Source organism: Thermobia domestica, chromosome 5, assembly GCF_964235325.1.
Source record: "Thermobia domestica chromosome 5, izTheDome1.hap1.1, whole genome shotgun sequence".
Lineage (NCBI taxonomy): Eukaryota > Metazoa > Arthropoda > Insecta > Zygentoma > Lepismatidae > Thermobia > Thermobia domestica.
This window is the reverse complement of record NC_137458.1, coordinates 217,368,205-217,394,412: the sequence shown is the minus strand read 5'-3', so window position 1 is coordinate 217,394,412 and position 26,208 is coordinate 217,368,205. Positions and strand designations below refer to the sequence as shown.

The 26,208-nt window shown below is 34.6% G+C and overlaps 1 protein-coding gene across 1 annotated transcript in view; it reads right to left on the bottom strand.

The window, feature by feature from the left end:
• Window positions 1-14,498, bottom strand: part of BicC (protein bicaudal C) — a 444,159-nt gene extending 429,661 nt beyond the window's left edge. Inside the window, exon 1 of the mRNA XM_081759695.1 lies at window positions 14,142-14,498. Within this exon, the coding sequence (XP_081615821.1) occupies window positions 14,142-14,304 (163 nt within the window). The 5' untranslated portion in view covers window positions 14,305-14,498. The remainder of the gene's footprint in view (window positions 1-14,141) is intronic.
• Window positions 14,499-26,208: the final 11,710 nt, after the last annotated feature.

Here is a 26,208-nt window from a genome sequence, read left to right as displayed (position 1 = left end):
TTACAATATCGGTGAATCGATGATATACAATCGTAAAGTGTTTGTTATGGGCCAAATTGCGATTAATTTAATTATCAGATATAATTATTTTTGTTGTTGACTTACAGATACTTTTCAGTGGAAAATAGGATGAAATTTGAAAATCTCAAATCTAGGTAGACCAACGTAAAGGAAAAACAAACATTTTTCCATATAATTAAGCATTCCGTACAAATTTAACATCCCCATGTTATTAAGCTTACAGTATAAATTTTATGTAAATTTTCCTCAACTTTACGGTTTGATTTCTTATGCTCTGAACGATCCATAAGCAGTAGATATAAAATGCGAAGCACTGTAGTTTTTGTTTCTCACCCAATATCTATCATTTTCGATTATTTTTACAAATCAACCCACTACCAATTTTTAATACATAGAAAACGACCCCCATCCCCATAAAAGAGAATTTAAGAAACGTGAGGACATGCTCTGTTTATTTTTAATAAAGAATTAATATAATGTATTTCAGCTCTGAGTTGAACGGCTTGTGAGATACTGAATTTTTCGTAGATATTCGGACCTCCCCTTAGGATATGTATTATAATGAAAGCGATACGCGTATGGTAACTTCGCAGTTGGGATTGGAGCCTAATTATATACAAAAAGTCATTTCATTTGATTTTGCAATTTGCCCTGATGATCACGCGCATATATTATTTTTTTTTTATGTAAAGGGAAAAATTGAGGAAAATAGGGATCAATGTAAAGGGATTTTTTCCATTTTGGGGCCCTCTGGCGCGGCCCGGGGTAAACATACAGATCTGGAAATCACTTTCAAAACTAGTACTTGTAGTACTAATTACTTGTGACAAATACTAATCTATCTTCAATAGTAAGGGCGGGAAAAATATTGTCCTACGTGGGAAAAGCGCGCAAAGCGCTCCAAATTACAGTAGTATCAAAAACGGATATTATGTAAAAAATCCCTGACACGTCCCTAAATTATCGTAGAATAATGATTCATACGTAGTTTTGTTCAGAATCAAGAAGGCTTTCAGAAAGTACTACTCGGATATCCCATTCGTATAGCCGAGCGGAGCAATATAATCGCAAAGTGGGATTTTTGGTTAAGAAACATTCCTTTTTACGTTTTAGCCCCTCTGAACCCTCCTTCTGTGTTGACGAAGAGATCCGAAAAAATTCAGATCAAAACTAAAGGGTCCACTGATTGTATAAAACTTCAGAAATCTAGGGTTAAATAGAAGCTCACCAAAAAAATGTTGAAGTTAAACTTCATTATAAAAAAAAAAAAAATATTAAGTGATGACGTTATACCCCCCTATGTTCCGACCCTTGGAAGCGTATAGACCCTTCCAAGGCTTTCTTCAATGCCTCCCTTCTTGTAAAATAATAATAATTAAAAAAAATGGAACTAAATATCTTTCTTAGTTCTCTTTTAATCGAATTTTGAAGACACTATTATTTCGTAGTAAAAACTACGATATATCTTAAAAGGGTTAATAACGAGTTAGGGAAAAGTCTCGTAAAATGTTTCGTGTGAAGTCTTGTACTGTATGGGTCAGAAACAAACAATACGTAAAGTGGCGAAAAATTACTGGTAACTTTCGAAATGTGGATGTGAAGAAGAATAGACAGCTGGGTAGAGAGGAAAACTAATGAGAATGTGTCAGAAGTCGTGGGGAAAAAAGAATTTTAATATATAATTAACGGGAATCTCTCATTAATATCTGGACCTGCCAACAAGCAGAATAAATAATAATAATAATAATAATAATAATAATAATAATAATAATAATAATAATAATAATAATAATAATAATAATAATAATAATAATAATAATTATTATTATTATTATTATTATTATTATTATTATTATTATTATTATTTATTATTATTATTATTATAAGAAGAAGAAGAATATAATAATAATAATATTTATATGAACATATCAGAACTCAATGGATAACGTTAGTACGTCCTTATAGTCCGGGGAAGCTCTACAATGATTTTTCATATATATAATGTTTTTCAGCTGATCTTATATGATTTTGGGGTGCTGATTCCGAATCCGATGAGTGCCACTCCGTAACCCTTGGATAAACTTCGCAAATGGGAGATAAAGGGGGTGGTGTTCGTACCATGTATTAAATTACTGGATTATCTCAGCATAGTTTCATTTTTCTCATTTCCTATTCACAGTAGAATACCAATTCATGCTAACCAATTAACGGAATTTCATAATTTTCTCACAAATGTCAGGGTTGCCAACTATCAATAAAATTTGGAAAAAAATTTTATACAGTACACTTTATTTTACAAAATTTTCACTTAGAAAATGTTAAGAACAAAAAAAGTGTCATATATATCGTATCATCATGATAGAAAAGTTTCAAATATACAGTTAAACTCTCATATGAGCTATGAATAAAAGCCAGACAATCACTGAAAGAAAAAGGAAAAGTACAAGTTTTGATTTCTAAATATGCTTAGTACAAAAAGATCACATTTGGTATAATTCAAATATATATTTCTTGTAAACTGTTTCCAGTTTGTCTCAATCATTTGTGAATAGCCTTAAACGTGTTCGTTACAAGTGTAGAAATCATTCTTTCTCTCTTGAACGTCATAGTTGCCAACTATAATGGAATTGTGTGTTTTTTCGTATTTTGTGTCGAATTTTTAGTGATAAAATGTAAAAGTAAACGAGACCTATGCAAAGCATATACCATATTTTTATTTACTCTTCATGTCACTTCGAAAACGCTATAATCATAGGAAAACTGGTTATTCAAGAAGGCTACAATTTCGATAGCAATATAAGAAATGTTTTTGTAAAACGGAGTAATGCTGCCTAATTTTAATTTTTCATGCAGTACAACAAACTGTTTTTTCAACAGTTTCTCGTATCTGCATACGTACCTGTTAACGACTCAACGGTGTATGGTTTGAACGCCACAAATCAGAGTTCAGACAAATAACACAAAGACATGGTAATAACACTAAGTGAGTTTCCTAGTTGATACTTTGGAATGTAATTTAATTCATTCAAATTAAATTATAGATGCAAATTATTTATGCTTGTTAATGTCCAATTGTTAATCTTAAAATATCAGTCTCTTTAGTAAGAATATTGCATAATAATAGTCTTAGAACAACCAAACAATTGCATGGTTACTTTTCTGTCCCGTGCGTAACGGTGAGTCGAAAAAGAAAACATACTGTGAAGCTAATTACATTCTATTTTCCAATTTAAAAAATAGAATGCACAGTAAGGAGAATGAATGTAGAACGTAAGTGATGGCATATAAAATGAAAATGCTGCCATAAATCGCAGAGAATGCCCAATGAAATTGAGGTTGTCAAATGAGCTTTCTGTCTGAGTCCCGTGCGTAACGCTTAATTTTTCCTTATAATTCAAATTTGCAATTGTTTTGAGTGTTTAATTTTATTTAACTATGCACTAATCATTTCCCCCCTAATTTTCACATACTTTTTATTTTATTTGAAAATACATTTTTGTTTAAAAAAGCAGTTTTTGTGTACAAATGTCCCGTGCGTCACGCTGAGAATCGCCCCAGTTGGCCACTTTTCGATGGAACCGATGGTGGCCAACATAGACAGGTTTCACTATATATATATATATATATATATATATATATATATATATATATATATATATATATATATATATATATATATATATATCGGCCATTCCAGGTAAATATGAGCCTAAGGATAGAAAATTGTTTTAAATAAAAATGACCAGAAAAGTTCAAAATTTACTATGCAGATCGATTTCTTGTTAAAAAGTTTTAGTTTTTGTCTTTTTGAGCAATTGAAATTCCATGCTGTACGAAGCCAGTCGAAGGGAGAATTTACCAACAATATTGGACACCCCTAAACAACACATGATAAGCATTTGATTCAGTTTCACTGCGGTATAGACAAGCACGTACACCTTAGGAACTGAAGCTCAGGAGTTTTAAGGCTGTTAGTATATTAAGTAGTCTACTATTTGACTACTTTTGGTACCAATGTAATTATGTAACGCCCGTTACAAAAAGGATATATCTTTTCCTATACGACTTGCACTAAAAGTCAGAAGTAGTCTATCTTTTGCCAAAGTAAAAAAAGAGCACATGGACAATACAACAGGAATATGAATATCATTATATTTATAATTTAGTAGGCAAAAACTACGTAACGAGTGTTACATTGCCAATGTAACGGGTGTTACACGTGAATTGTTAGCTTGGTTTGACAGTGATATTTTTTTACACTTAGGCTAGCTCTATGACTCTAATGAGAGAATTTGAAGTTAGTAAAGTTATAGAGGGTCCTCTTCTGAAGACATGAATTATGATAAGGGTGAACAGTGTGCGAATTAAGGGACATTGAACCGGAGGTGATGAAGTGCACGCCAGAGAAAATAAAATCTAGGAGATATCGTGGAATGGGGAACTCCCTCTCATGCCCTCGTTAATCGCAACTCAGGGTAGTGATTAAATATCATAAAAGCGCCATATTTCAATTGAGTACTCATAACATACTAAAAGTCTACTTCTTTATCAGAAGCCCAATACACTGCTATTGAGAGTCTTCGTTTAGCAAATCATTAGAGGCTACAGCGCGACAGATTTTCATCAAGAAACCAGAAAAAACCCTACACTACAATGATGCACACACAGACTCTGAATGAAGTTGTGATCAGCTCTTTGAGGAAAGAAGATGTTTGAGCTGGAATGTTGTCTTGCTGGCAATGAAAGATGAAATAAGTATCCAAGACTATCGTCAAGTTGGAATCTGTCAAGGACTTGCGGACGAAAATGGTGATATTAGTCATGTTCTTGAAATCTTGTGGCGAAAAGGAATTCGAACTACGCCGAAGTTTAGAAAATATACTAGTGACGTGCCTTAAGGAGGGGATTGGGGCAAATGCCCCGGGCGCCGAAGTAAGGGGGGCGAAAAATTCGGGAAGATAAAAAGAGAAAAAATACTTCACATATCAGTACAAATTAGTATGCACTTAAATCCTCTTCCTGTTTTAGGAATTGGTACTATAATGTTACTCATGTTAGGAAAATGCATGTGCACATATATACGGTAAAATGTAAGGAAAAAAGGAATAAAAAAATCCTCGAAATCAAGGAAAAGAAGGGCTTATTTTCGAAAATTTTCTTACGGTCTCCCCAACCATAGTGTCGCTTCGCGGCTGGACTGTCGACCTCACTAATATGTATGGGAGCGCCGTCATATACTTTCGCCCCGGGCGCTGATTTTCCCAGCACGGCACAGTATAATTCATTTTCATGACGTGATTGGTAAACTACCAAATCCGATTATGAAAATTTAAGAATAACGTAAACTTGTGTAGCAGTTTAGTTCCAGAGTTAATGTTACTGAAACATAAGAAGAATTGGCTTTTGTTGATGATCAGTGTATCAACAGACCTACATATTTAATACTGAATTTCCTACATTCTTCTGATTTATATGTTTATTATTTTGTGTTTTTATTTCCTACATTCTTCTGATTTATATGTTTATTATTTTGTGTTTTTATTTCCTACACTGTACTACATGTGTATTTTTTTTTATCTATTAACATGGTAATATTTTTTCCCCTTACACAATATGTTCATTAAAAGTGAAGTTGGTTTAAGTTCATTCGCACTGTGTAACACCCGTTACGGTATTGAACATTTTTTAAAATAAAAACCATTACACATGTGGAATTTCTGTTTGTAACATTCGTAACATCATACTTTCAGAAAAGTGCACACATAATTGGAAACAAATTTTGAGCTGGACCTTCGCAGAGTTTGGCTTAACTTTACATGCATCTAAAGGTGCATGTCCAATTGCTGTAACGCCCGTTACACCACATTTTTCATTCTTACTGAGTTGTGGTATCATGTACATGTAACGAATTAAATGTTTACTATAAGACAGACAAACGGTGATGTTTCGAGGCAGTTTGATATATCTTGACCCAGTACGGACATTTCTATAACAATTTCTATTCGTCCAAATGTAACACCCGTTACGATGGAATGGCCGATATATATATATATATATATATATATATATATATATATATATATATATATATATATATATATATATATATATATATATATATATATATATATATATATATACAAAATCATGGTTCATCAGCTTCTCCCCCTCCGCATAATAACTCCTGAACTAAAGGGAATTTTCGAATTCTGTTTATTGCAATAGAAGATAGCTTTATTTTGGCCGAGTTCTTTGATGGAGTCAATCTGCTAACATCTTCACGAATAACGGTGACTATTCATGTCACATATTTACTATTCAAACAAAAATATATGATTGTAGAATACTAGAAGTTATACATCGTACTCAGATTGCAGCGAACATCCTCTAGCGCAGCGTTTCTCAACCGGTGTGCCGCGAACGGACTGCTGGTGTGCCGCGAGGAAATCGAAACAAAATTATTAATTCTATAGCAACTAAGTTGCAAGACATAGGGGAAAAAATGTATATTTTTGTATTTCACATGACTATGAATTTCTACCATGGAAAAAATTACTGTAATTGCAATATATTATTCTACATCTATTACTGTGTAGCAGACAATATTTCGACTCGTACACATTTCCACGGTTAGCTGCTATGTTACGCTTCAATTGAGAGTCATACTAACACCTAGAAAATGGAAGCACTTGTACGGTACGTGTCAAGTGAACGTTCATAGAACACTCATTCGCAAGTGAATAACAGAACAACACTTTGTTCAAGTGTGTTTTGACTTCGACACATCGCAAGCTTTGTGATTGCAGTAATATGCATCAGTTTTGGTTAAAACAGATAAGTTAAAAATACAAGACATTTGTTTGTTCGTTCCTTATTTAGTGATCTTCGTTCTTAGTGAAAGGTTGGATACAGTTTTCGAAAAAGAAAGCGTATTTTTAAAAATCTGAGTCCTATATTTCATTGCAATTGTTTTCTATTTTAAAATTAGAATAAAAAATAAGCATAATGAATTAGCATAGGGGCGATTCTCTGGCAAGTGGTCCATTGTCAGTAAATTTTCAAAATTAATTTGAAACTATGATGTTTATGTTTTTCTATTAAGAAGTAATGTAACTATATACTGAGACATTTAAAATCTTTTTGTAAAATATATTTACTAGGTTTTGACCACATAAACTTTATCTGTTCTACACCACGCTCAATACTGTTCACATGTCCCAATTTTCAAATAATTTTCAAACTAAATTTTAAATCTGTAATTATATGAACAATAGCAAAAAATATGAAGTGGACCTTTGGCAAAAAAATGACAATTTTGTTTTAATTAATGTTTTATCCTGGTAGGCAAAAATCGTAGTTTTCTCATGTCATGTTTCGCTGTCCCGTGCGTAACGGAAAACATGTATTTTTCGTCTTTCCTTTGTAATTGCAGAGGATAAAGTATTGAAACTTTTGCTCCAAAGTAGAATTATAATTAGCCTGTTAGTGGTACTTATTAAATTTGTTTATTATCCTCCTTATGCATTTCATGAGGTATAGAAATGTTGTCCCGTGCGTAACGTTACGCACGGGACATTTACAGATTTATCCAAGGAAGTGAATAAAATTAAGTTATTAAGATTTCAATACGTGTTTATTGTTATTGAGATTAAACAATGAAGAATAAACTTTTATATTAACTCAAAGAAACATGAATTTGCTGAGAGAAACTAAATCAAATATAACTAAACATAACTACCAAAATCGTTTACGTTAGGTTACATGAAACATTTACCACGAGGCTTAAAAATAAATTATCATGATAAATCGCACATTTTCTTTTCATTAAAAAGGCAGGTATCTAAGTTGGTCTGACAGTTTTGTAGGAGGCAAATGGATTCGCAACTTTTTACTATATTCTTTCACCCTTTATCAGAAAATTAGGTGCTTGAACTATATTTAAAACTTGATCAAATGAGACATAAGATCTGCTATTTTCATCAAAGCAAAACTTTGAACAACTGTTGTCCATGCATTTCAGATTTGTTACTCTACTGTCCCCATCTTCTTCTACATCACTTTCAGACACACATACATACCGATATTTAATCCTATTTCTGGAAGAACCACAATCAAATTTAACTACGAGAAATACACGTGCTCTAATATTGTCCATTTTGAGCCTGACAGTTGAAGGATTGGAATATCATTATAAACATCGTCTTCAAAGTTGTTGTATTCTGAATTAATGTCGCTCTCATCACTTGGTGAATATATCATTCTATACATTGGCACACTTTTCGTTTTCCTTGAACCAATCTAACTTGAATTACCTTGTTCTTCTTCACATTTTAGAGTGTTTTCCTCTTCTAAATGGCCAACAACGAAACAATGCGGATTGAGTTTCGCAAAAGGAACATGAGAGGAAAAGAGTTAATCTTTTAACTTGCCTATAACGCTGTATCCTCACTTTATTTTTCAGTCTCACCTTGTTGCTATGTTTAAGTTTATATTTTCTAGCCCTTTCAGCGCCACTCGTTGGTTTTGTCGATCGATTCAGTACATCACTGACAATATTACTTGGAACAGAGTTACTTGCCTGTGAATCCATATTATTTACATGCCTGTGAATCAGCGCCCCCCAAAACTGACACAAAGCAAATCTTCACTGTAGTGAAGTAACAATCATACCAAATAACCGAAAACCAACTGTTTCCCTTCAATTCACTTTCTCCCATTTCACCTGACAATGGCAGCGTTCAAACGACTCAATGTTTGGTAGGTAGCACAGAGGATCGAGCAGCTCAACAGTTATACAACATTATGTGGTTTGAACACCAATCAACACTCAGACAAATACCCTAAATACATGGTAATAACACTAAGCGAGTTGCCTAGCAAAGTTCGACTTTGATACTTTGGAATGTAATTTAGTTCATTTAAATTAAATTATGGATGCAATTTTTTTGTGTTTATTAATGTCCGAATGTTAATCTTAAAATATCAATCTCTTTAGTAAGGATATTGCATAATAACAGTCTTAGAACAACCAAACAATTGCATGGTTACTTTTCTGTCCCGTGCGTAACGGCGAGTCAAAAAAGAAAACAGTGTCAAGCTAATTAAATTCTATTTTACAATTTAAAAATTATAAGGCACAGTAAGGAGAATGAATGTAGAACATAAGTGATGGCATATAAAATTAAAATGCTGTCATAAATCGCAGAAAATGTCCAATGAAATTGAGATTGTCAAATGAGCTTTCTATCTGAGTCCCGTGCGTAACGCTTAATTTTGGCTTATAACTCAAATTTGCAATTGTTTTGTGTGTTTCATTTTATTTGACTATGCACTAATAATTTTTTTCCCTAATTTTGACATACTTTTTATTTTATTTGAAAGTACATTTTTGTTTAAAAAAGCAGTTTTTGTGTACGAATGTCCCGTGCGTAACGCTGAGAATCGCCCATAGGGAAAAAACAGTGATCGAGCTTTCATCTCTGTGAGAAGGAGATCAGTAATAACAGGAAAAATTACCATGGTATTTTATATTTGCAAATAAGAATAACAATATCTATCAGTGTGCCGCGAGAATTCAAGCTATAGCCGTAGTGTGCCGCAAGTTGAAAAAAGATTGGGAAACGCTGCTCTAGCGGTTGACATCTATTGAACGAAATTGAAACTATCTAGGTGTGATCCTTTTTACTGTCTCTAGCAGTTTATTATTAATTAATTAATTATTATTATTATTAGTAGTAGTAGTATTATTCAGTTTCCACAGTATTCATACAGTCTTCAAAATAAGACGTAACTGAGGCCCATATTGTGGTTTCCAAGGGGAGCAAGTATAAGCAATGTTTCAAATATAGTTTCAAATTTTACTGTAACTAATGTAAAAATTCTATTGGGTTTTCGGTATTTCCAATTCCCTCTTAGGGGGAGGCGAGCAACCCAACTTGCCCCCACTGATGGGCGTCCTTGAATGGACATACTTGATTAAAGCTGCCTCAATCTCCTTTCATCAATGAGACAAACATACGCCTATTCGCTCTTTATTTTTTATTTTTAGAAAGATTTATTCCTTTACTACTTAAGCACCATCGGTACAACCCCCTTCTCCGTCCACTACCTACATGAAGAGTCCGTACGTTTTCCTTTCGAACGTTGGCAGCTTTAGATTTCCTCCTTCAAAGGCGCGCACTCTAGCCATCAATTAGCGGGGAGCAGCGTTAATTTAGTTGTTTTCCCCACCAAATTTTTAATGAACAAACTCCATGGCTCTGGATAAGTAGCTTAACAAATAAAACACAGTTCTGACCAGAGCAGAATGAAATATATTAAAAACTATGCTTACAATGTGTTACAGTTTTAAGGACCTAACGTCCTCTTCATCAGACACCAACACTCTGATGTTGGTGTCTGATGAAGAGGACGTTAGGTCCTTGAAACTAACACATTGTAAGTCTAGTTTTTAATAAACTTTTAATCCGGTGGCTAGTGGGATAACGAATTGAAGCGTTCAGATGCTAAACCGATTAACTCCATCGAACGAGATTTTTCAGTACAGAGTAGTATATTAGTTTACGCATTCTAATCGCAAATTGTGAACACTATGAAGTTAATCGATTTTGCCTTTGAAAAGAATTATCTTTTCCAAGTCAAAAATGAGTACAACTTGAACAAACAAACCCAAAAAATGGCTAAATAGTTTTGAGTTTTGAACGCCTCAATTATTCTTGGTGAAAATCTGATGGATTTTAAAGAATGAACTGAACTTCTGATACACCAAGTCTTGTTCACCGATGCTGTTTCCGACGAATGCTATTCAAAATATTTATCCACATATATCATAAGGGATGGGCAAATCGAATATATAGAACAGAGCAGCTACTCTTGAAAATCCAGCCTGATGCAAACAAGTGAGAGTATAGTATGGAGCCGAATCCAATAATGATACGTATATATCACAGTAAACCCTGGCACACCATTACAGCTGGACAAAGAAGGGGGTGGGAATTGTCCCCCCGTTCTCTTAGTGAGATATTTATATAAATCTTAATTACTAACATAATAGCATATTAATGAAATCTTGAAAATGTTTGTTACCAGTGGAAAACAGACTGAACCATAGGGAGGGGCGAGGGGTCATTAGTCCCTTCAGCGGCTAAAGCACATACGACAAAATAATCTTTCAGCCTCTCTCCACTGGGATCTGTCCTGGTTCTACTCAGGCCCGTAGCCAGCCCCAAAATGTAGGAGGGTGATAGAAGTTAGAGGGGCTGATCCAACCATATTATATACCTAGTCCATTTGTAAGCCTACCGTGAAAATTTTACGGGACCAGTAAAAATTTAGCCGGCTCCCCTTGGATACGGGCCTGGTTCCGCCCCTGGTGGAGAATCTTGCTCCCTCGAAAGTGAAGCCTGAAGAGACGGTGCTAAGGAAATGTCCCGTATCTGACACACACACATACATACACATACATACATACATATATATATATATATATATATATATATATATATATATATATATATATATATATATATATATATATATATATATATATATATATATATATATATATGTGTGTGTGTGTGTGTGTGTGTGTGTGTCGCTCAGTCCTGACATCTACCAAGAAAGAGGTTTACAATAAAAAAAATCCATGTATAGTAGTTTTTACACCTTTTTCTGTGATATTCGTAAATAACTTCAGAATGGAAGGGCAATTTGTGAAGTTTCCAGTAAATTAAAAAGAATATAATTTTCTGTACGTTCCATCCCTTTGAAACCCGATGAAACTGTACATTCCACAGTTATTCCCAAAATAAATTTTAATGAACGGAAAAAAACTTATCGTTCACTGTACAAGAATTCGTTCCTTTTTCCATGATCCACTTGTTACGTAAAGTTTGAGGAGAATTTAGATCAAGTTTCGTTTACGGATGCACAAATAAGGATTTCTCAGTGTAAAGCACAGTCTAGTTAGTTTTGTCACTGCCCAATTTTTGCCTGTTTCAAACATTTACAATTATTTCCCCCTCTTTACAAATTGCTGCATCCCCCATAAAATGTCAATTCGTTTCTTATTGTTCTCAGTATAACTGAACATTTATCTTCTGAGTAATATAATTGACATGGAAAACTAGACTATTTATTCGAAGATTAGGATTAGGAATTAGATTTCTGGGCTTTCGAGATCTAGGGCCATGTAGCCCGTCACGTTTGAGGGACAGCGCCCCTTAGCGAGCACACTATCCGGGGAAAGGGAAAGAAGCGGCCTGGGACCTGTAAGTTAGGTACCACCCCGGCATTTGCCTGGTGTGAATGACGAAAATGGAATTCAGCGTGGCTGGCCTGAAAAAGCGTTTTACACTTTTTCTACCGAGTTCCCCGGGAACAGAAGCCGGGACCGCTCGCACCGAAGCCAAGAGCATTAGCCACTAGACTTCTGCTACTTTCTCCTCATATTTTCAATTGTTCCACAGATATTTTTGGTGGAATACCATGGTAGTGCTACGGTTACCGTTCATCCTTCGTAATCGCATCATTACAGATTCGAGTTCGCGGTCGGCAATCCTGACACTGTATTGTGTACTGCTACGGCAAGTAAATTAGCCAAGTTTTTAAATCCTCTTCCGAACGTATTGTTTAGTCCCAGTGTAAAACTAGATCACTGGACTCAGTCTTAACTTCTTGGAACATTAACCACTAACTCGTGAAATGCCAGTTATAACTTTAATATGTTCTTCGTTGTATCGAAAGTGTTGGTGAATGTCTTGAAAACTACAAATAGGCTACTCTTTTTCGACACCAAAGCAACGCATTTGATGTGCAGCAAAGAATCTCTACAAAGAAGTTTCTTAGCCCGATGTGTATGTGTGTATTTAAGCCTAACCACTTGACCCTTCATATGGGTCCAGAGACCACTTGTATATAACTGACTTGCTAACACATTTACTGACGTACAGTGGCGTATTTACGATTTTGTTTCGGGAAGGGCTTTGCCTGAAAACTGGAAAATTCTACAAGATATTTCATATACTTTACTATAGTAAGAAAGATTTCGGGTGGGGGGGGATTGTCCCGAAGCCCCCTAAATACGCCACTGCTGACGTAGCTATAAAAATTGTATCACGAAATAAATTTGTTAAACAACATATCATGAGGTGCGAATTATCAACATCCATTTTAGGGCTAAGTATTTTTTTTTTCTTTCAAAAAACGTTAAATCCATAGCTGGTATTAAACTACGATCACTGGCGTCGTTACTTTCTTAAATCTAGGAGGATCGGATGATTCAAAATCAAAATAATCTTTCCGACAAAAAGTATATATAAAAAGTAGTAGTTTCTTCAAATATATACGATTAAAATTTGGGGGAACGCGTTCCCACGAACCCCGCTAACGACGTCTGTGCTAACATTCTTTGGAAAAAAAAAAAAAAATGAACAGAGCTTAATAAACCAATCCTTAATAGTTCCATTGGATCTCCATGGCATATACACGAATTAACAGACGACATATGTAGTAGATATTTATTAAAAAAATAAAATAAAAATAAAAATAGAAAAAAGAAAGAACAATCGAGCTTTTGTATCTCGTCAACACGCAGTGACTGCTGCTGCTTCTCTCCACGCATAGACCCTAGGAGACGTAGGAGGGGGTAAGGGAGGGATAAATCAGCTGTTTACGTAGCTGCATTAATATCGCAACGGGAAAGTTTGCTACACAAAGTTTTGTTTATATTCCTTCATCATGACATCACTACTACCTGAAATAGGTCATTACTAACTAGCTTCCTAATTAAAATTACGTACGTACATACAGAAAATAAAATTTCTTTCGCCTTTGGTTACCAAAAATTGTAAACGCCTCCCTCCCTCACAATTTGTTCTCCACAATTTTACACAGCATTTCTTATCTTCCATAATAACGTGTAGGAACCATCCTAGAGAGCTGTCAAAGATATGTATATTATCACTTTAAACAAATAAGTTAAAAAAAAAAAAAATCAAATTCACTAACATGCAAGGTAAACATTTGACAAATGACTTTGGTCGTAACATTGACAGTCATGAGTTCTACTTACAAGAGAATGATTTACAGTTTTTACGTATGAAATGAGGAATAATACTTACCGATTAACATTTGTTCTAGTTTTCTTCTGTCCACGCGAAACCGGACTTCATGGATATCCACATCGACGTCTGTAGATATGGTCACGTCGGACAATTCGGATATATTATCCGAAAGGGCATTATTATTGTTGTTATTGTTATTAGCGAATAACTTATCACGCATGATGGCACGTACTTTAAAATTTTCACGCACTAGAGTAAAAATTCACCATTTGATTTAACACTCGCGCCGCTCCAGTCTCTTAGCTAGTGTCCCTATGCCGTGAGGTGCTCCTTCCACGTTGGTTGTTGCTGTCAATGCCTATATGGTGCCCTTTTTTTCACACTCCGCAATACGATTACTTCAAACGAAGAAAGAGTGTATTATGCGAATGCGCATTGCTCATCTTCTAGTTCGTTGTTTTGACGATAGATGGCAGTTAGCGAAACCTTCGTACAAAGGGTTGCCAGCATTGATATGCTGACTACAAGGCTGAAGCTACAGAGAATTACTCGAATATTTTTACGGAATTGTTATTTAATTCGTACGTAGGATCGCAACTAGGAAAGAGGGATCAGACGAGGTACGTGACTGGGCGCAGTGTCAAAGTTGCGTCAAGGGAAGATATGTAATTCCCTAATCCATGGAGCATTCACAAAATTCTAATGTATTATATAAAGATTGGTCAATAAGTAATGTGTGTTTCAAATCAAACGTGTGATATTAACGATACAAGCAGAAAAGTTTCTTTACATAAAGTTCAGAGTTTTATCTCTGGTTCTGTTCACTTGATGTATCCACATTCGTTTTCGACACTTTTCCCTCTATACAAAAAAGCCTGAAATGCACTCCCCCCTCCAAAAAATCACCTTGATTACAAAGCCAAGTTTGCACTATTGTTTTGAGATCAAGAGCTTATAGCTGTATTTCTTGCCTTGAAGATGTCTTTGAATGGTTCAATACAAAACCAAATCACAAGGCGCTAGGTACGGACTATATGCTGGATGAGGAAGTGTGATTACCTTCGCAAGTTTGGCAGTTTTGGTGTGCATGATATTGCTAGTGTAAGGTTGTGCATTATTGTCGTTTATTGTAACATTTTTGTAATATTTTCTTTTTCAACCCTTTATTAAGTTTATCTAATGTCTCACAATACCTTTCCTTGTTGACTGTTGCACCTTCCTCCATGTTATCTATGAAAACCACCACTTTTGATCTCGAAACATGGTAATCACAATCTATTTGATTGATCTGGAATGTCTGGGTTTCTTTGTTGCTGAGAATGATTTGTGGCCTGTTGTTTAGAATAAGGATCGTAGATGTATATCCATGGTTCATCTCCTGTAGTAGAACAATTAACGAAGTCATATTTGCAATCCGCAAATGCTCCAAACAAATTGTTTTCGTTGAACCACTATATCCTTTTAAGGAGCTAGGGAACCCATTGAAATTATATCTTTGTGCAAACAAGTGCGTTTATCATGCTGTGCAGCGGAAGAAAGGAAAAGAGGAGAGCGTTCTCTCTCTCTCTCTCTCTCTCTCTTCCATTCCACCCGTCCAAATTTGTCCATTACAATCACTGGCGTCGCTAGATGAGATTGGAACATAATGAGATATGTCCCACCCAATAACTTCCTTTGTTACGCCTAAATTTGCCAACTGGTCGGTATTTCATCGGTAGGGGCGGGGATATTGCTGTTATTGTGATCAAGGCAAGGCTATATCATAGGGAATTTATGAGAGAGTGCCCACAATTACATTTTCCAGAGTTGGTAGTACCAGAGTTGGTAGTTGGTAATCATGTCTCATACTAATCTCTAATTTCAGGCCGCGGTGTCTCAGTCGCCGAGCGTTCACCTCTGGTGCACGGGGTCCCTCGTTCGATTACAGGTCGCGCCAAGTGGGCCTTGTGGTGTGCAAACACCGTGTGCGTGGGTTCTCTTGTTTCCTCCCATTTTGTTCATTCCACCAATTCATTTCTCATCATTATCGTTTCCTTTAGCCCACACGGCATTCCGTGGGACGTAAAATTCAAAGATTCATTCCATTTCATTTCATAATCTTTAATTTCTTCTATAATGTTAAATGTGGATTAAGTAAATTGCGGTTTAGGCCTATTAAAACTTGAAACAAATCTATTAGAACTTCTTCTTAAAAGTTGTGCGTGTCTGTATGTTCAGATATAAGTATTAGCTCATTTATTAAATTCTTGATACATTATCTCCTTATAATATTTGATAATTTATTAGACGACAGTATTGAATGTCAAGCTGTAACAGTTCTCCTGCAAAGAAGCAGGAGCAAATATCAATTGAAAAACTATGAAGTACTAAGTTGTAAACAAAATGAACCACTCTTTTGATTGAAAGAGAAAAAAGGGCATATTCGTATAATTGAAATTCATACAAGTAATATTCATAAATAATTGAATTTATAATCATATAACTGGCCACTGAGAAACGAGATTGATACCTTAGATGATTGCCGTCTGGTTTTTCGGTAAGTTGATAAATTCTTTTCTGTTGAAGGTATATTATTTTGATAAGAATATCGTTTTTCTTTTCAGGTAAACCAGCGAATTTTTAGAATTTTTGTCGTAAGTCTTGGAGACTGTACGTACTTGCAGGGGAGAAGCTAAGATTTAATTTCTGGGGGAGGATTATATTTTTTAGGAACATATCGTTTTCTTAGGAATTTTTTTTCTCGCATTATAATCCAAATTTGTTAACGTTTTTTTTTTTTTTATATTTCATGGGGGAGCGAGGGGTGATGTATCTCCCATTCCTCCTTGGTTTCCCTCCTATGTACTTGTATGCTTATGAATGACAGGTTTTTGCACAACATGTATTACAAGAAATAATTAAATTTCTTCTATCAAATAAACTAAACCGAACCAAACCATAATGTGAATATATATATATATATATATATATATATATATATATATATATATATATATATATATATATATATATATATATATATATATATATATGTGTGTGTGTGTGTGTGTGTGTGTGTGCATGTAAAATGTAGCACATCGCACCCAATAGGCCCAATTTAAAAGCTAACGACGCCAGTGATTAGTACTGATTGAGGTCTTCTGCTCCTGTTGGTAATAGATAGTTCTTTTGCCAGACTTCAAGTATCGATGCCGTGTACGGGGGCTTTCTAGTTCTACGGTTTCCTCCTACTTCATTGTACCATTTCATTGATTCTCATTGGGGTGGACGGTGGTTCAATCGTAAAGCGCTTACTTCTGGTGTATCGAGTCCCTGTCCGACTAAGTAGGTTTGTGGTGGACAACATCGTGTCTGCGGGTTTTCTTGGGGTATTCCCATTTCCTTCCACATTACCATTCCACCAATTATTCCATCACCATTCACTTGCCTTAATCATCCGTTTCCCTTAGCTTTAAAGGCATAAACGTGGGACGTTAAACTGAAATATGTCATTTAATTTTCATTCATTCTTATCATCACCATCTCCCTGCTTATGGTCTCAATTATTCCCATATAACAAGACTAACCATATATAAAGTTGGTTCGAAATGATTTAAAATATCACTAATTGACCTTAAAGGGGATAATCGCGATTTAAATATTCGTAAATCAGAAGAGATGTAAAAGTTAAGCGTTAAAATAAATCTGATAATTCCTAATGCAACCTAATGATAGCAATAAAACTCATTATGTAACATTTTCAAAGCTAAGATTAACAGTTATGTTCTTGAGTAGGGTTTATGTCAACACAGAATATTATAAATCCAATTATCATAAGTAATACCTCTGATAGCCCCGCATTTCACATCACCATCGCCCTTCATCCTGACAAGTGGGCAATTCACTTACCCACAATGACTTTTCAGGCGTTCCAGTGACATCAATATCTCAGTTTGGGTTTGGGATCATGCTTCGGTGAACCTTGACTATCACCATCAGCAGCTATTAGAGAATCAGAACTTATTTCTGTATTAGATAATGTGGGTAACTATAGCTTTTCGTCTATAGAAGACGGAGAGCGTGCCTTCGGTGCCCGTGGTCATGGGTTCAGTTTCCGGAGAGGCACTCAATAATTTCGATGTTGACCCAACATCGTGAGAACAATTGGGGAGTTATCTTAAGTAAGAGGTCAGTAATCGCCTATGCTGACGATTTGGCTCTAGTCATAAATGCAAATACCAGATCAAGACTAGAAGAGAAGGCCAACGTGGCTATGCAGGCTCTCTCAGAATGGACCAAATCTGCAAAATTGGAAATATCTGCCAATAAAACAAAGTTCATCCAGGTCAAAGGAAAATTGGAGAGAAGCCCTATTATTAAAATATCTAATAATTCAATAAGTAGGGTGGACTCCTTTAAGTATCTGGGTATTTGGATAGATGAACACCTAAATTTCGACAGTCATGTGACAAAACAAAAAGAAAAAATAATTGGAATTGCAAACAAAATTTTCTACATTATGGCCAAAGAATATAAGTTATCACCAAGACACTGTGATGTATATTATAAAACAATTTTCCAAGCAATAGTATTGTATGCAGCCAGTGCTTGGAGTCACAGAATTACCGAAAATATAAAAATAAGAAAGAAGATTGACAGTGCTCAGAGGTCCATTTTATTAAGAATATCTGGTGCCATGGCAACGACACCAGGAAGCACTGCAAATCATATTAGGAATAGAACCATTACACTTAACAATTTTAAAAACAGCTGGAAAATATTGGATTTTAAAGCAGAATCCCGGAAAAATTGAGAAATTATTTCAAAGAAGAATTTTATTAAATGACATAGACAATTTTATTCTTACCAAATGGCAGGACAACTGGGATTCTTCCGAGAAAGCCAGAAGAGTGTATGAAATCTTTCCTGATATAAGACAAAGATTGCAATTAGGACATCTTAATATAAATAAACATGTCATTCAATTTTTAAGTGTCCACGGCCCCTTTCGAACAACATTTCATAAAATTGGCCTATTAGAAAATAACGTATGTTACTGCGGACAAATAAAAACCCCAGATCATCTAGTGTTCAGCTGTAATTTAATACATTTAATGGACGAAGATCAAGAAATAAGGAGCAATCTACAACAAATAAGAGATACTTATGGACTATTCGAAATAATTAGCAATGAACAGCATAGGAAGAACTAAGCAGACTATGTACAAAAGTACTCAAAATTAGTAGGGTTCAAATAGTTCTGGACCTCGCAAGGAGACAACAAAATGGTTAATGGAATAATAATAATAATACAATAACAATTGTGACAATATTAATAATAATGAAATTTCTGTCCCGTCTACAGTAATAAACAATCAATAACTAAGAAAATACATTAATAATTCTAAATAATAATTTTGTTAAAAAAAAAAGAAAATCATATTTATCTTATTGTGTTGTGTTGTGTTGTGTAGTAGTGTTATATAAGTGTTAGTGAAGTGTAATTGTGTCAATGAGTTTTAAGAATACATTGAACTACTGCAGGAAGACCGCAGTCGTAAATGAAAAAAAAAAAATGAAAAAAATATACGAAAAAATAAAAAATAAAAATAATATATATATTATTTTAAATAAATTATAAGTGTCACAATGGTGAAAAACAACCATGCAGGGGAGAGACCAATAGTAAATTTTATTAAAAAATATATAGTAATATTATTTTATAAAGGTGAGAAACCATAATATTTTAGAATAATACTTTTATTATTTTATTCAATTAACAACTCATTGATTATGCGTATTATTGTATTGTTATGTGTCTTTTATGTATTTATGTATTGATGTATGTATATTGTTTTAATAATTATTATTTTTAATTTTTCAGATCAAGAAATAAAAGAGGAAACAAGGCCTGATTTAATAATAAGGTATCAGGCAAAGAATGTAAGCCCCACACCCAGCTTCTGGAGTAGATTAGAAACGAAAAGAGAGATGAGATGAAATACCAGAGAGAGATTAAAAAGAGTTAGGGGCAGATGCGTCTGCCAATAAGACCGTACGAACACGGCAAAGGCAGGGGTAGTGGAGGACGTACAAACAAAAAAGTAAGAGGTAGCGGACTCCAGTCTAGAAAGCCGGCATTAGGGATTTCGGGTGTCGATGCGTTGACTACACATCCCCACTTTCAACGTAAGCCCGCTGGTAGGAACCAAAGGACTGTCGTGCCAAGAATTTAGTTTGGTTTAATTATCATAAATGCCTTTATTATTAAATTTTATCCAGTATTTTCTTTTTAACTAGTTTACGAAACTCAGAGTTAGCTACTTGTTTTCTTTTTAATTAATGTTCATAGCACAACTAATCATTAAGGAAAAACAATCTTTTCAATAAAATTCGCCTCGCGTCTTTCGTGGCTCTAAGTTTAGTTATTTTTAGTTTCTTTCTTTCTTTTTTTTTCAAGGTTGAAGGGCGGTTTATCATTTTCCCCTCGCTTTCTCTATTTTTTTCTAGTTTTACTACCTATGTTCCTTTGCACGGATATTGCGCCTATACGCACGTGCTTAGTGTGTTCGTTTACAAAAGCGGGCCATTTTCCTACCACTATAGAAAGTAAGAGTGCACTGTATCAGAGAAATATTAATTGATGTATATAAGTGAATATATCTGTGACGAAGTCATAATTACTCAGTTTTTGCATCGTACACTCATGTCCAAAATGATTATCGCATATCTATAACTGTCATCTTGTAAGAATATAATTAGATAATGATTTTGAAGGATTCTTTTAATACTAATACTATGTATATAATCGGGAAATGTATATTTGTAGTAAATTTCATCGGGAAAGAATTATAAATACGAAAATTAGAATGAGTAAAACAAAATGTTGCTAAATAGACAAAAAAAGTTTTAATTTCGTTTTATTGTTTTTACTTACTGTTCTTTTGCCATAAAATTTGCCATATACATGTCTTTGACGATTATACACGTACTAACATTGTAAGAAATACCGGCGAATTCGTTATCAAATTATATTCCTACAACAACATATTTATAGACATGCGACAATAATTTTGGACATGAGTATACATAGTTTCCTCATCCTCATTAATCTCTTCACTCCCGCTTCCTGAATTCCAGTTCTAGTATTCTTTCTTGATGAGGGACTGATGTCTCATGTAGGCTTATTAACTATAACATCAGCAATAAAGTACGGTTTAATTTGCACTAATTTTAAAACATTACGTTAATTAAATAATAATGATACGGAGCGAGCTCAGGCTACTTGTTAGGATTCTTGCTTCGCAATTGGATAATACCGGGTTCGAATTCGGAGACTAGCCATCCTGACTGAGGATTTTCCAGGGTTGTTTCTCAGTTATACTGGGCAAATGCTAGGTTAGTACCTTGATCTAAGGTTCTGGAGACCTTCCTTCCATTCCTTTTCCAATGTTTTCATCTGTTGATTACTACAGTGTAAAGTGGCCTCTGAGGATGTATCTAGTAGCTTATAGTAAATAAACCATAACGACGTAATATATCTTCACGAAACCTGTGGGTTAATTTAACTACAGCCTTACAGTCCCAATAGATAGCTAAAGTTTTAATATCAATTTCCTGACTTTTAAATACTATTTTCACATTGTTTCAGCTTTCAATTTTTTCACGTATGTTCCCCCCGAGAATTGAACCTGAGATCACATGAACAAATGCGAATATGTTAAATATTTTTGAGCACTTTAATATACAAAACACAAAACGCTTCAATGATATGATGCATGGATATGTTTTGGTTACGTCCTGCAATGTATGATTAAAGAAACCTGGAGGGTGAAGAAAAAATAACAGAAATCTCTTTTATATTTACTCCAACAAACTCCCGACCTCAGAAGGGCAAGCCATAAGTTAGGTAATAGTCATACAACGAACACAACCATATCGCTCTCCTGAAATTCTCGTGTGTATGTTTAAAAATCTACTGTTGTTCCACGCCAACCAGTCTATATTTTTTGTTGTATAGGCCCTATACCTTCGAAGTGAAAGATATTCATTATTACATTTGTTGATGGTTGGACTCGAGTGAGTCAGAATTTACTACTAATAAAGAGTTTGTTTTGTCTAGTATTTCTGCGATTAGAAGGGCCTTATCTAAAAGATATTTCATTTGTATGTGAGAAAAGAAAAAAGTTTATTTTCTAAGAATAAAATAAATATTTTCAATGTGAAGCTAACATTAAGTTTCGAAGAGGAGCTAAACAGAAAAATTTGTTACCATTTACATCAGTTTTCAGACAGTTCACTATACTCTGAAATGGGAAGAAATCAAACTTGGAAACATTTTACTGAAGAGACTTCGACTGAAAGTGCAACATGTAAATATTGCAAGGTTAAAATAAAATAAAGAACAAAGGTAGCACAAACGTGTTTTGGAAACATATAAAAGCACAGCAACCTACTATATCAGTGAATCCGAAAAAAGTGTTAACGAATTTTGGATATTCAATTTTATCATCACAATTTCAGATGTAGATTTGGATATGAATCAAGATCTGAGATTCGAATTTCGGATCCAGATCCGAGATCCGGACCCAGATCCGAGATCCGAATTTCAGATCCAGATCCGAGATCCGGATCCAGGTCCGAGACCCGAATTTCGAATCCAGGTCCGGGATATCCGGATCCGAAAATTTTTGGCCATCCCTAATCACAACGCGCTACTGAAATTGACTTCTTGTTGATTGTCAATTTGATAGACTTCAAGACACCCTATGTCGTTACCAAATCTTTATATAAACCATTTTATTACATTTCTTGACAAGTTTACGAACGCTTCTTTCCAATATATAAATTATGTTCCACCAAAATACAACGTGAATCAAATGTCCTTGGACACCCTTATAATTTGAAGCCAGAAGGGAAAAGTGAAAAATGTGTATGGCCAGGTTGGAAGAGAGAGTGAGAGAGCCAGGGATTTTTTCCCGGGGCCCGGACTGTTGAGGGGTCCGGCGAGCGGCGAATGCAGAAAGTGTTATAACCCTTGTGCTAAAGAGAAAATTGCTACAAATATTTTACGTATTTTTAAAATCATGTTTACCTAGATATCATTTAATATTTATTTATATATTATGTTTAATTATTAAGTTGTTTATTAGTTCTTGATTTTTTAGCTATATATATGCACAAAATACAGAAAAAAAGATATTTTAAATCACTTCCTCTATCAAAAGAAAATATTTTCCTTCCGAGAAGAAAGAAGAAGCAGTAGCACAGTGTACAATAGAAATGCCACTTACAAAACACAAACACTGAGCCTATGGAATGGAAACGGTTAGCTTCCTAAATTGGTCAATAATGAGACCACTACTGACATGATTTTTTTTTTTTTTTTTTGAAAACATTAAAAGTGCAAGTTGGAGACAAATTTTAATCAGAATTTTGGACGTTATTCTTTTCTTGGCGGAAAGAGAATTACTCTTAAAGAATAATAGCCTTATAGGTGTAAGAAAAAAATAAATAAAAATTTAAAAAAAAAAAAAACGGTAACTTTTAAAGCATTTTGGAATTACTAAGCTACTATGACCCAGTGCTACAAGAACATTTGATAAATGTAAAAGCTTCATAGATGGACCATCGTGGATTGCAAGTACATTATTTGTTCCCAGAGACACAGAATGAATTCATTCAGTGTGGTGCAGATCATGTACTTCAAGCTATTTTGAAAGGGAGACAAGCTTCCAAATAATACGCTATAATTGTTGATACAACCTCTGATTCCACACATGTTGAACAGATAGTTTACAGTTTCCGGGTTTGGTGATTGATGAGCAATAGAAACAGAAATAAAAAAATCAAGAAAGTTTCCTAGCCTTTGAGAATTGCCACAGCAGAAAACTGAAGATGCAATAGCAAATGTTATTTGCATTAACCTAGGAAAGAATAACATTCCGCTTAGTGGCTGAAGATCAAGGCTATAACAATGGAAGTAATATGAGTGGACAGTACAAGGGTGCGCAAAGTCGGATACTCAAGAAAACTCCTCTAGCCTCTTTGGGGTGTTGAGGCAGCTGAAAGTTGTCCTGGAGGTATTACATTTTTGGTATACTTCAAAACTTGTATCATATATTGAGTTCTAGTCCTCAAAGATGGGATTTAATTAAGAAAGCTATTGGATGCTCTCTTCAAAGCGTGGCATGCGTGAAGCAATTTGCGACTCATCTTCCGGGGGTAAAAGAATGTATCAGGGATCTGAAGGAGCTCAAACTGAGTACTGAAACTCTGTATGACATAAACGGGATTGAAAGTTACTTAAACATGTTTGAGTGCATACTTATGTCATCAATGTGGTTTATAATCAACATCTTACATGCTGCAAGACAGCCATCTTACAGCAAGTAACATTGTCTTGCAAATAAGAGAAATTACTTCGGATGTCGAAGTTGCGAACATCACAAGTTTGATAGGAGGTCTAATACTACTACGTAATAAATGGGAAAACATCTCGCAAGAATGTAAACTTGTGAGCAGAAATCTAGAAACTGCTTCAGATTTTGAGAAAAGCGCAAAGTCAAGAAATGTTTAGCAGACGGAACTGTTGATGAACAAGAAAGAAAGAACCCCAAAGAAATTTCATAGCTTTTATTATTATTATTTTTAATTCTGGATTGTATTGCTGTCAACCTCCAATGCTGCTATAAGGCAATACATAATCTAAACATGAAATTCGATTTCTTGTAGAAGTATCCAACGTTGAGCTCATCATGAACTTGAGGGAAAGGTAAAAACGCACTTAGAACTCTACAGCGATGATGTATCAGATGACATCATCAATGAAATGGTTCATCTACAAGCAATTTAATCTGCCAACTTTAGTAATTCTCGACCAAAAAGTAGTCAACATTTTTCCGAACGTTATAGCTCTTTGTATTTTTTTTTGTACTCTAGAAGTGTCTGTGGCGGAGGCTGAAAGATCGTTTAGTGCACTTGCAAGAGTAAAGAATGTCCTTCGGTCATCGATGACTCAACAAAGATTATCCGACTTGGGAACTCTTATAATGGAGTCTACTTTAACCTGTCAGCTAAACTTTAGTGATATAGATACATGTGCTACCAGGAAAGCAAGAAAGGTTGTTTTGTAAATTACGAAGTATAACTCTAGTAACATAATTAGTATATGTATTTAATGTAAGTAGAATAGTGTAACTAGTAAATATATGAAATATAATTTGCCAGTTTTTATACCGGGCACTATGATAACTCAATCCAGGGGTCCGAGTTGGCTCTTGACGGGCCTGAGTATAGCAAGTGACTACTGATATTAGGTGCAGAGTCGCAACTTTTGAGGTGTATGTCGATCATGGCTGCCATTTTGAAAGCCGCCATCTTGGATTCAAGTCGAATTTTTTAAATGGGAAGGGGGCATGCGATATATTAAATAACACTAGCTCGAGCTCACGAGTGCAGTGGTGAATTTTTGTCTCTGTGTCAATGTTGGAGGATTCGGGAGTTGTAAAAGCCAAAGATGGCAAATTACCTCTCAAGAGCATACCACAACACAGGTTTTATGTGGGGTACACAGTGGTGCTATTTAGCCGGTTTGCACCTGTTCGGTAGAACCGGTTGTTAAAATATTTCGAGTTCGCAGAACCATTTGTTATACCGAGATGTAACTGTAAATTTTTACCCGTTTTTACACAAGAACAGCAAATTTTAGTTTAATTATCTTTGTGTTTAAACATTCTTACAGCTACAGGATGAAACACACAATCCCTCAGAACAAGGTATAAGCGTTTATTTCTTAATCTCAAATGCTCAGATATCAAGAATGAAAACTCGGATCACATGAGGGTAGTGGTGAGAGTTATTTATATTTGCAACGCATACATACCATCATCAACAAATGTCGATCCATTGCTGGATTAAGATCTTTCCAACACTTTTTGACAACCATCCGTCTTCTATTATTCGTTTCAAAGATATTCTACCTTGTATGGTTTGTTCTCTACGAGAGTTATATATAAACATCTGCTCTCTCTCTCTCTCTCTCTCTCTCTCTCTCTCTCTCTCTCTATATATATATATATATATATATATATATATATATATATATATATATATATATATATATATATGGGGTGTTTCAAAACAA